At 45.1% G+C, this 12548-nt stretch overlaps 2 protein-coding genes across 4 annotated transcripts in view; one reads left to right on the forward strand and one right to left on the reverse strand.

The window, feature by feature from the left end:
- Positions 1-12548, reverse strand: part of Dnmt3 (DNA methyltransferase 3) — a 151177-nt gene that overhangs the window by 118107 nt on the left and 20522 nt on the right. The window lies entirely within an intron of this gene.
- The window catches only part of Tdg (Thymine DNA glycosylase), a 123258-nt gene that overhangs the window by 87467 nt on the left and 23243 nt on the right, over positions 1-12548 (forward strand). Inside the window, exons 5-6 of the mRNA XM_076320798.1 lie at positions 2142-2283; positions 12108-12177. Coding sequence (XP_076176913.1) covers positions 2142-2283; positions 12108-12177 — 212 coding nt within the window. The remainder of the gene's footprint in view (positions 1-2141; positions 2284-12107; positions 12178-12548) is intronic.

The following is a 12548-nucleotide window of genomic DNA, read 5'->3' on the forward strand; positions in this document are numbered from 1 at the left end:
CGCGGAACGAACGCGTAAATATTGCAAAACTACGCGTTTGTTCCTACGTTTGCCGTGCACTCGTAGTCCACGCGTGGAAAAATATCTCAATCGGGTACTTGTGTCTTCGACAAAGTTGAATAAGTCGAAAGTATACGATCGTGTTTATTAGCTTCGATTATGTCCGTGGTAAATAAAGGAAATTGCTGGAACGTTCGTCGAGAGAAGTATCCGTTTTTTTCGCGTAAATATTGCAAGCCTTCGCGTGGAAAATATCTCAATCGGGTACTTGTATCTTCAACAAAGTAGAATAAGTCGAAAGTATACGATCGTGTTTATTAGCTTCGATTATGTCCGTGGTAAATAAGGGAAATTGTAAGAACATTCGTGGAAAAAAGGATCCGTTCTTTTCGCGTAAATATTGCAAGCCTACGCGTTTGTTTTTTCGTTTGTTGTGTATTTGTAGTCTTCGCGTAGAAAATATCTCAGTCGAGTACCTGTATCTTGAACAAAGTAGAATAATACAGAAGCATTACTCGTGTTTATTAACTTCGATTACGTCCGTGATATATAAAGAAAATTGCAGGAACATTCGTTAAAAAAAGATATCCATCCTTCTCGCGTAAATATTGCAAAACTACATATTTATTTTTCCATTTACCGTCCACCCATAGTGTTCACGTGGAAAATATCCCAATCGAGTACTCGTGTCTCGAATTCTACCGTACAAGGAGCAAAGTACAATAAAAGAGAACAATATAGAAGTCAATACAGAAATAATACAAAAATCGATAAATATAAAGTCAAATAATACAATATCTATCGACTTCGATCGAAACGAACCTATCGCGAGTACATGGGTCTCCCTAGACCCGAGGTTCGCACCGCGAAGCCGAAATTTTCAATAATCGTACACGCGTGGCAAAATTGTAACACGCTCGACCCGTTTCCGATTCAACGGTCGAGGCAGCTCTCGCGTCGTTGAACGAGAGGCGTGGAAAAACGAAGTAAACAATATCGAAAGCATCGATAAACGAACCGTGAGACGGGTAAGGGTTGCGCGTGTACGTGCGGTCCGACGATGCGATTTTTTCCCCGCTTCTCCGCGTCACGAGTTACGCACCGTTTCTTATCCACGTTCCGTTCTCCGCTCGCTGGTGTATCGAGCACACGGTTAAATATCACGGAAATGTCTCCGCGATCGCGGACAATCGGACCGCGGGGGAGTATTTTCGAGCGGGACCGATACCGGAAGAAAGTGTTTTTTAAAAACATCTCGTTCCCTCTCTGAACGGAAACGCGTCGTTCTCGGTAATTGATCGGAAAACGAGCGCCTCTGTAACCGGTTCTGTGTTCGAACGTACGGCAGGCACGCGCGTGGATTAAATCGATGGACAATAAAACAGAAATTATTTGGAATATTCGTCGCATGGAACACGGGTCTTTCGCGTACGGCTCGCGTTATTTAGCTGCAGTCAATTTCCGCGTCACGCGATTTTTACAAGCTCAATTGCGCGCGATGGGGGGCAAAAATACTCTGTTTTTCGGTGGAGAATTTTTTTTTTTCCCCCTCTCTCTGTCTCTCTCACCTCGTCCTCTCTCGTTCTCCTTAGCAAGGAAATCGGATCGGTACGGGGCGACTCGTCGATTCGTCCCGTCGAGCACGAATCTCGTTTCTCGTTACGCCGTATTACCGCGTAACGGGTGTCCCGTTCGGAACAGATTCCAGAACGAACGTTCTCGTCGGCTTTGGTGATTCTTCGTAACACCGAGGAAAAAAACCTCCGTGGAACCGCGATTTGGAATTATTTCGAGAGAAACGAAACCCGCGATATCGAGACAACGAGAACGCGTATTGGAAACGGCACGAGTACGACACCCCGACCGGACACCCCGTAGACCGAATCAAATCCCGTAACACGGTTAAAGCGATGCTTTATTCCATCGACAAAGGTTACTTAACGAATTACGAGTGCGCCAACGGCAGAGGTCTCCTTGTAATTTAATCCAATTCGATAACGGCGGCCGTGAGCGATTAAATTGTAAACACGATAATGGAGTCGTCGTCGTCGTCGTCGTCGTTGTCGTCGTTGTCGTCGTTGTCGTTTAAAACGCTACGAAATTTCTAATCTCCGTGTAACTCATTGAGCAATCCGATACAGGGCGGAACTCGCCGAGGCCAAGAAGCGGGCGAAGACGTACAAAGAGAGAAAGAAACACGACAGATTCGACGGTATGCCGGAGGAGGAAGTCAGCAAACGCGTGTTACCGGACCATCTCACCAACAACCTCGACATCATCATAGTGAGTACTCGATTACTATTTTTTTCTCTTCTTTTCTTCTCTTTCGTCTCTCCTCGATCCCCGTTTCGTTCTCGGTTTCGCGCCAGGCACCATCCTCGCGACGCGCACGCGTACCACCCGACCATCTTATCAATCACCTCGACGCTATCGTCGAGAACTCGACGAATATTTTTCCCGTTATCGTCCGCGTTCCTCGAAACGACCGAATCGACAGGTTTCGCGCGCTCGAGCATCGACCACCGCCATCTTGTATCGCTCGGCTCGCGCCTACTCCGCGCTAGATTGCTTCACCGACATCGTCGTAACGAGTTCTCGGATATTGTACCATCGGCCTCGACTCTTTCCGCGACTCGACCATCGAGAGTCCTCGCGCGAACACACGTGAGCTTCGAATTGGCCGCGTATCGCTCGACAATTGTACCGATCACCTCTGCACTGCTACCATAAGTCCACTACCATAAGTCCACTACCATAAGTCTGGACGAATGAAACACGAACATCTTTCTATTATCTCGGTCGCGTCGGTAAGAAGTTCGTACCCGTGTATAATCTCCGAATCGTTCTCGAAACCACATACAATATCTCATTGACTACCTCGAGAACCTCTCGAATGTATTCTTTCGAATTTGTTTAGATTTAACAATCCGATTTAGAATTCTAAATAGTCGTACGGTGAAACGTCTCGTTGGATCTCCGATCTCGATCACTCGAACACTTCTCGCAACGCTCTTGTCAAGTAATAATTAAGGATTTGATACGGAAAAATGTCGATCTCCAACGAAGAGACGAACTCTTTGTTATTTTCTTTCGTATTACACTTTAATTGCGGTACCGTCGGTCATAGATTCGTGCGGATCTGATCACGGGTCAAGACTGAACTGTCTACTATGTGTCGGGTTTTTATAACTTCTTGTTCTGAGTGTCCTGCGTTGTATAAGAAGTGTCTTTTGTGCGTCATTATGGGAACAGAAAGAGTCTCATGAGTTGTTATGGGAATGTATGCAAAAGGAATTTCGGGTATCAATGGTCTGTCGTATGAAATGTCATGCGTTGTTACGGGAACGTGTGCAAAAAGGACTGTTACCAGTTTTTGGTATGATTTGTGTTACCTCGTGGTAACAAGTTCGCGAGCTTTCTTTGGCTCTTCCACCCTCTTTGCGCAGACGTTCGGTCAAGATCGCGGGATCGACTGGACCACCTTGGTCGTATCGGGCCAAGGGCGGCCCGTTAGTTTCCAATCGACTCTCGTGTCTCGTCGTAAATTTTCAACACTGAGGAGAAGGTGGAGAAGGCGTCGCGGATTCCGTCGCGTCGTTTTTCGCGAGCGTAGAACGATTAATCCGATTAGCCGTCGGCATAACGGGCGTCTAGTTAGCAGGAAAATCCATCTCGAAGGTAGCGAGACGGTAGGAACGTAACGACGACAAATGGCCGTTTGTAGCGCGTTCGTCAGGTGTCGTAATCGCTTTAATGGTCCATACCCAATTCGGTTATCACGCTTGACGTTGGTAACGAGCGCGAACTCCGTGCGCCCTCGCATTCCTAGCCGCGCCGCGCCGCTCCGCTCCGACACCCGTGCCGATCGAAATCGTTACGCGTCTATCGTCGCACGGTACGCTCGCGATCCGCTCCGTTCGTTGTTTTCTTTCGTTTTTATTCGCGCGTATGGACGAGTACGGGGTCTCGAGACGGTACAACGACGCGTGAATCTTCAACGACCTCGAGACGACGAGCGTTGTTCTTCGAAGCTGGTTCGCGTTTCGTGACAGAATACTTTGTAACGTTTGTCCCGCGATGAACGCAAACGGCGAGACGAAACGAGCGATTCGAGAGCGGAACCGGTGACGCACGATTTTGTAAATAATCGTCGCGTTCCACGCAGTAGCCGCGGGACGTCCCGCAAGAAAACAGTCTTTTTTCCAAAGATACGGGAAAAAGACCGACGAAAATCGAAGCCGGTGAATATTCGAGACGAAATTAAAAGAGGAAGTGCCCGGAGAACGTGGATTTGATTTATGGGTGCAATCCTCGCCTTGTCGGGGAACTCGTTTTTCGTTTATCATTCGTCTCGAATTTGTGGGGTTACTGAAGGGTGTGCGAAACGATGGAGAAGATTCTTTTGAGTTTTCTACTGAGCGCGAACGAGAAAATTACCTGTGGAAGGAATTGAGTATTCCGTCGATCGGACTCGGTTTTCGAAGGTAGTGTGCGTTGGAGAACCGTCTCTTCGAGTTCTGTTTCGTGGATTTTAACGCTGAGAGATTTAACGCGTAATTGTTCTACTAAGTGATCGATTTTTAAGCGCGACTATACGAATCTCTTTCGATGATCGATACCGGGCTCGATGAATACTCAAAGCGACAGAACACGGTGCTGAGAACACCATCGTTTGGTGCATATTTGTACTGTGCGTACTTGAGAAGATTACCTCCGAAAGAATCGGAAACCCTATCGGTCATTTTACTCAACTGGTCCTGTTCAAAATTTCTCCACGTTCACATTTCTCTTGATCCAAAACTCTCAAATTCCCCAGATCTCTGGATCGTAACACTATCGAAATTTGAAACGTAATTTCTCCAATTGTTGCTTAATTCTTACACACACCCACAACGAATCTTTTTCAACAATCGAAAATGTATAAAGTTACAATTACAATTTTCTTCAATGAATACTCAAAGCATCGAAACACAGAGCAAACACCACTACTCGTTGTACCTTTGTACTGTGCGCACCTGAGAAAATTACCTCCGAAAGAATATTTTACTCTTACTACCGAAAACGTATAAAGATACAATTCCAATTTTCTTCAATGAACACTCAAAGCATCGAAACACAAAGCAAAAAACACCACCACTCGTTGCACCTTTGTACTGTGCGCACCTGAGAAAATTACCTCCGAAAGAATCGAAAAGAATATTTTACTCTCGTTAAAAATTTCTCCATATTTACATTCCACTGGTCTCAAACCTCTCAACTTCCCCAGATCTCTCCGTATCCGAAAATCGTCAAAATTCGACGCGTAAACGACACCTCACGCGCACGCGCACAACTTTTTCAACGCCGGTCGAAAGGTTCGAAGACGCAATTTACCTCCGCGCGAGGAGCTCGCTCGAGCTCGCTAACGCGCGCGTCCTTCGCCCGAACGGAAAAGTAGAGGTTTTTCGCGTATGGTCGCGTCTCGCGAGGCAAGGTGCGCGACGCAACGACAGAATTACGACTCGGTGACGGGAGAGTCCGTTAGCGGCTGGTTCATATTCATATATTACGCGGAACGTGTAGTCAGCGTGGTCGATCATCCGTCAAACGGTGTAAACGCTTTAACGGGCCGTGGGCAATTCGGTTATTACGGGCGCCGTTGTAATCGAACGCAGCGGGACATCGGTGTCGGGCGTCCTTCGTCGGGGCCCTCTACCCCTGGACACCCCCGATTTCAACCCTCTCCCGTGCCCGTGCTCCGCGCGTTCCCCTGTCACCTCCGGAGCCACCCCCTCCGCGGCCCCCTAACCCAGACCCGGCCGGGTCGAGTCTCATCGACGCGCGTTGTTTTCAATCGGCGACAATTCCACACCCTACCATCGCGCCCAACCCCCGTCATTTTATCCTCGTTTATCCCGGCCGAAGCGCCATTCGACGCCGGCCGACCGGCTAACGCATTGGCGTTAACGCGCTAATGCGATACGTACTTTATGTACGGAGGGGAGAGGACTCAACCACCCGGACGCGACAAACGATATAACGCGATTTCCACCAAAGAACCGCGTTACCCCCACTACCATCCTATTAACGATTTCCTAACGAGACCCACCCCGCGTTTTTTCTTTTCCGGTTTCACTTTTTTTCTTTTTTCGACTTCTTTTTTTTTTATATTTATTTATTTTTTTTTTTTTGCTTTCTTCGAGCACAGGGGTCGCGTTTCGAGGAAACGCGAGAACTCGAGCGTCGAAAGTCACTCCCGCGAGACTCCACGGGGAAAGAGTTCTGAGTTCTTCGATCGCGACACGTTTCGAAATTTTCCCATTTCTGACATTCTTTCGAGCAAATTTACGGCTTTTCTTTTCGTTTACGCGCGACCAGGCTTCCTTCTGATATTGTCCAGAGATGTGATAATTCTGGGAGATGATCGCGGCGTTCGAAATATCATTTTGGCCATCGCGGTTTGGCGATTCGCTTTTCGAATACGCCCGCGCTAGTGTCCCTTGCAGGGAAATCTAGTCCTTGTAGATTCGTTTTCGAACGTCTACTTTTGTATTTTAATTTACACATGTTGTGATTTCGTTCAGTTACTATTTAGAAATATAAATAATATATTTGAGCGATGATTGTAACGTCTGAAAAATCATTTTGGCGATCGCGGTGCTATCGAGAAGAATTTTTTAAATCTGCTCGCGCAACAGTGTCCCTTGCAGGAAAATCTACTCCTCGTAGATTCGTTTTCGAACGTCTACTTTTGTATTTTAATTTACACATGTTGTGATTTCGTTCAGTTATTATTTAGAAATATAAATAATATATTTGAGCGATGATCGTGACGTCTGAGAAATCATTTTGGCGATTGCGGTGCTATTGAGAAGAATTTTTCAAATCTGCTCGCGCAACAGTGTCCATTGCAGGGAAATCTACTCCTCGTAGATTCGTTTTCGAACGTCTACTTTTGTATTTTAATTTACACATGTTGTGATTTCGTTCAGTTATTATTTAGAAATATAAATAATATATTTGAGCGATGATCGTGGCGTCTGTGAAATCATTTTGGCGATCGTGGTGCTATCGAGAAGAATTTTTCAAATCCGCTCACGTTACAGTGTCCCTCGCAGGAAAATCTACTCCTCGCAGTCTACTCTCAATTTTGTATTTTAATTTACACGCGTCGCGATTTCGACCAGCCATTGTCCAGAACTACTAGATTGTTCGATAGGTTTTGTCGTTTTTTCCATTGTAAAAAAACACCATGACACTTCAACTTTGAACAACTATAAATACACGAACGAGTCGACGGATCTATTAGGTTGCTCGGAAAGTCATTTCCGTTTTTTGGTGAATATGAAACACGATTTTTTTAGAGTGTATAAACATTTTATTAAATTCTATATTCTCCATTTTGGAGAACGAAATCACTTTCCGAACAACCCAATACACGAAACTTTACACGTGTTTATCGAACGGTGGTACCATCTTTAGAAAAATAAAACGAGCTAAAATTAAAACCTAATAGCTCCGTTTCTTATCGACAAAGCTTGTCAAAACTTACGCGTCAAATTTCGCAAAGTAGAGAATTTTAAACAAAGAGGAATGTGAACGTGGAGAAATTTTAAACAGGACCGAAACTCGAGTAAAATGGTCGATAGATGCATCGAATAGTGATGCACAAAGATGCAACGAATGGTGATGCACAAAGATGCAAGAGTTGATGTACAAAGATGCAACGAATGGTGATGCACAAAGATGCAACGAATGGTGATGCACAAAGATGCAAGAGTTGATGTACAAAGATGCAACGAATGGTGATGCACAAAGATGCAAGAGTTGATGTACAAAGATGCAACGAATGGTGATGCACAAAGATGCAAGAGGTGATGTACAAAGATGCAAGAGATGGTGTACGAAGATGCAACGAATGGTGATGCACAAAGATGCAAGAGGTGATGCACAAAGATGCAAGAGGTGATGCACAAAGATGCAACGAATGGTGATGCACAAAAATGCAACGAATGGTGATGCACAAAGATGCAAGAGGTGGTGTACAAAAATGCAACGAACGGTGATGCTCTCCCCATTAATAAAACTGGACAATGATCGTGGCGTCTGAGAAATCATTTTAAGAATTTTTCGAATCCAGTCGCGCAAAAGTGTCCCTCGCAGGAAAACCGTGCTCCGTAATCTCTTAATTTTGTATTCGAATGTTCACGCGTCGCAATTTCGTCCGGTTATTGTTCCGAGCTATGAATAATACCTCCGAGCGATGATCGGAGCTCCCGAGAAATGATTTCGACGATCGCGGCGTTATCGGTAGGAATGTTTCGAATCCGCTCGCGCGACAATGTCCCTCGCAGAAAAATCGTACCACTCCTCGTAGATATTTCGTTCATTCGAACGTCTATTCGTTATCGCGGCAATTGTGCGATAAAAATTCATTTGGGCCATGAGTGAGCTTGCAGAGAAATTGTTCCCTTTTTTTTTCTTCTTTCTCGCGATCGGATTCGCTTTGGAATTATCGCGGATCGAGTCGCAAGAATGGATTCGTTCGATACGAAATTCGTTCAAGAGAGAGCGAGTGCACCGTAGAAAGAACGTGGATTCGTTTTTGAATGCTTATCGCGAATCGAATCGTGGCAATCGATGGAAAATTCGTTCGGTGTAGTAACCATGGGAAAAAGAATTCTATCGCTACTGGAGAACGAGTACCAACGATCAAAAATTCATTGGTGGTACGTATTTACGCTCGACGCTTAAAAATCTCGTTCCTCGTAATTAGATTCGTTTTCGAAGACTATTGGGAATCCCGCGTTCGCGTTCAAGCAGCGTTCGCAATGACGTCGAGTCTCGGGATGACTCGTCGCGGCGACGAACGTCGACGAGTCGCGCGAATATCTTTCGCGATAAGAACGTGGGATCGGTTCTCAGCGTGGAAGAATTTCGAAGGTCGGCCACCGAAGCGGATAGCTCGAATCGAGCTTAGGATGCGCGGTTTTCCGCGAACTATGCGAACCACAGCGCCGAAAGTTGCAACGACGACGACGACGACGACGACGACGACGATGAGAACACGCGGCGGTTGCCTAACAGACGTCCCTGTCCCGTATCCTTGGACTTTGTCGTTATTAATTGTCCAACCGTCGGAGCGAAGAGCGAAGATAATGTGGTTGCGCAACAGGTACTACCACACCTGTGTCTACCGCGTTGCATAATCGCGGGTAAGAACCGTGCACGTGAAATCCGTACGCGTGTACCGTGTCGAGAAAGGAATTCACCGTAAGGAACTGCAAAAAGCGACGTTCCCGATATATACGTACCTATATGTGTATACATGTGTGTATATATATATATTTGTGTATACGTATGTATATGTATGTGTATGTATACACGTATACACACTTGGCTCCCCTCTCCCTTACATTCATAGATTCCATTCGATAGTCTAGACACCGACGAAAGAATCGCGCTTCCGCGTCCTCGGGTTAGGAATTTACGAGCGTATTTCGTCGCCGTTTCGGTATTCCGCGTTACGTTTCCGCGACGAGTCGCGCGTCTTCTCGACGTCGATTCTTTGCACGAGTTTTACGCCCAGCGATCGACGAGGAATCGTTGCCTCGTCGATTTCGTACGATTGCTCCAACAACGATAGAAAACGCTTCCAAAGGAAATTATTCGTCTAACGAGGAATTTATTTAGTTTTTTGTTCATTTATTTCGACAAGGAACACAGTATTGTAGATTTCGTTGAATAGTTTAGACAATGACGAAAGAATCGACGTATCGGACACTTTGAAAATTTGCGATATTTTAGCGTCGATTTGTCGTAGAAATTATATCGAGCGATCATCTAAACAAAGAATCCTAATTCTGTAGCATCCACTCGATAGTTTGAACAATAACGAAGAATCGATGCATCCTTGACTTTGAAAATTCGCAATTTTTTAGGGTCGATTCGTCGTAAAAATTACACCCAGCGATCATCTAAAGAAAGAATCCTAATTTTGTAAATTCTACAATAGTTTAGATTCTCTCTTCGATGGTTTGAACAATGACGGAAGAATCGATGGTTCTGTGTCCTAAGAAATTCGCAATTTTTTATCGTCGACTCGTCGTACAAATTAAACCCAGCGCTCACCTAAACAAAGAATCCTAATTTTATAAATTCTACAATAGTTTGAATTTCCTCCTCGATGATTTCAACAATAACGAAAGAATCGACGCATCCTTGACTTCGAAAATTCGCAATTTTTTACGGTCAATTCGTCGTAGAAATTAAACCCAGTGATCATCTAAACAAAGAATCCTAATTTTGTAAATTCTACAATAGTTTGAATTTTCTCCTCGATGATTTCAACAATAACGAAAGAATCGACGCATCCTTGACTTCGAAAATTCCCAATTTTTTATCATCAATTCGTCGTACAAATTAAACCCAGCGCTCACCTAATCAAGGACTCCAAATTTGGTAGCATCCACTCGACAGTTCGAACAATCCTAATTTTTATAGATTCCGTTCGGTAGTTTTTCACACCGACGAAAGAATCGTAGCTTCCGTGTCCTCGATTTCGAACATTACCGATGAATTGATTCGTTCTCGCTGGTCGATTTTTCCCAGAAATTGCTTAGTTCGATTTTCGAACGGTACGGACGCGATTCGATTCTACAAGAATCGGAGATCGAAGTCGTCAACGATTCCCCGGACGACCGTGCGACGCGGCTACGTCCGTCGAACAAACCTGCCAAGACAATAATCCTATCGACGAGTACGGAAACTAGTTGGAAATAAGCCTGCCGCGTAATAATTTCTCGAAGATTGAAGTCGTGGCGCGTACCGCGCGGGAATAAATCGATGAACGCCGATGAAACCGAATTAAGAGCGTTGCCCGTTATGTTTGCTCTTCACGATGCTCGCGAATTTTATATCGTACGTACGGTCCACCCCGTGTACGATATCGATTCGTTCGAGGGTATTTCGGGTCGATTTGATAATCAATCGAAGGTACCGGGAAGGAACCTTTCCCTTTCTTCTTTCTCTCGTTCGAAGAAAAAATCTTTCCACCACCGCGATAAAAGAACTGCACTCTATCGTTACTGAAACAAAAACGCTCTAATTGTACGTTTCGTAGGAGTTACACGATAAATCAACCGATAGTACTCCCGAGATGTAACGCATTGATAAATACCTGTAATTTTTACGGTGAGAAATATATATAAAAAAATATAAGGTTGTATCGTAATCGTCGAAGCACGATAGGGATGAAAAATTTGCTCCGTTTTCAAGGTTTCTTCGGATAAAAAACTCTCCGCGACACGATCCGTCATCCGCGCGGAGAATGTTATTAGGGAAAATAATAGTAACGGTTGCGCTGGTGGAAAATCGTGGCGAGTGGTGGGAAACGCGAGAGAGCGGCAAGAAAGTTCGGGTTGGTTAAAATTGAAAGATACAGGGAAGGAAAACAAGTGGCTGGTGAAATAAGCGGCTTGAACGCGGGTAGCGGTGCGTCGGGACTGACGAAAGAACGCTGAAACGACTCGAGATAATACAAAAATCGAGTCACGGTGTTGAAAGAAAAGAAAGGTGTGCGAATGGGTGGTTGGGGGGTAAAAAATGGAAAAAAACTTACGCTATCGGTGCACCTGGTTCCATGGGACACGAGGACTCTTATCGCACGAAAACTACCTGAGCTATGCAAGCAATAACATCGCGGACTCAAAGCCCGGCGAGAGTTAGGGGAATACCGGATAGCCTGGCTCGGTACTATAATCCACTTCACCGCAGTGGAGAAAAATAGTTTCTCTTGGGTCCACGGGTCCCCAGGTGTACCGGTTACGGATTAATAACAGCGTATAACTTCGCCCTTCGCGCCCCGAGTGTACGTATATATATATATATATATATATATATTTGTCCACTTCGACGTATCGTATTTTATTTAATCCTTCGTATTTTATACGGAAGCCCCGTTCGCCCGGTATCATCATCGTCATCATCAACGTCGTCATTATTGTTTCCACGTATCGCGTTCGTTGACTCCGAAACCGGGATCGAGGGGAGTGTACGCGGGCGTAGATGCGCCAACGATCGCGACGATTAAAATCATTATCGACTAATCTGTTCCACTTTTGTCGCAGATCGGAATCAATCCTGGACTCTTCGCAGCTTACAAGGGCCATCACTACGCAGGACCGGGGAACCACTTCTGTGAGTTAACGACTACTGACTTGATACGCGCGGAGTGTTCCAACCTACCGCGAACGATTTCTTCCAGCTAGAAAATAACAAAAAAAAAAAGAAAAATATCCATTGCTCGATTCTCGAGAAAATTTCTTTTTTTTTCGAGAATCACTTTTCGTTTACCCACGCGCACGTTGGAACACTCAGCCACCACTTACGCAGGACCCGGGAGAAATCGGTTCTCCGCGTTGACAAGATCAATTCATTACGCGGAGCGTTTCGAGTCGCGTAGAGGCTACTCCGTATCCGTTCGAGCGAGAAAAAAAAAGTTATTATCCGTTATTCTCGAAGAAATATTCTTTTTTTTTTTTTTTTTTCGAGAATCACTTTTCGTTCGA

This window comes from Ptiloglossa arizonensis, chromosome 9, assembly GCF_051014685.1.
Source record: "Ptiloglossa arizonensis isolate GNS036 chromosome 9, iyPtiAriz1_principal, whole genome shotgun sequence".
Classification (NCBI taxonomy): Eukaryota; Metazoa; Arthropoda; class Insecta; order Hymenoptera; family Colletidae; genus Ptiloglossa; species Ptiloglossa arizonensis.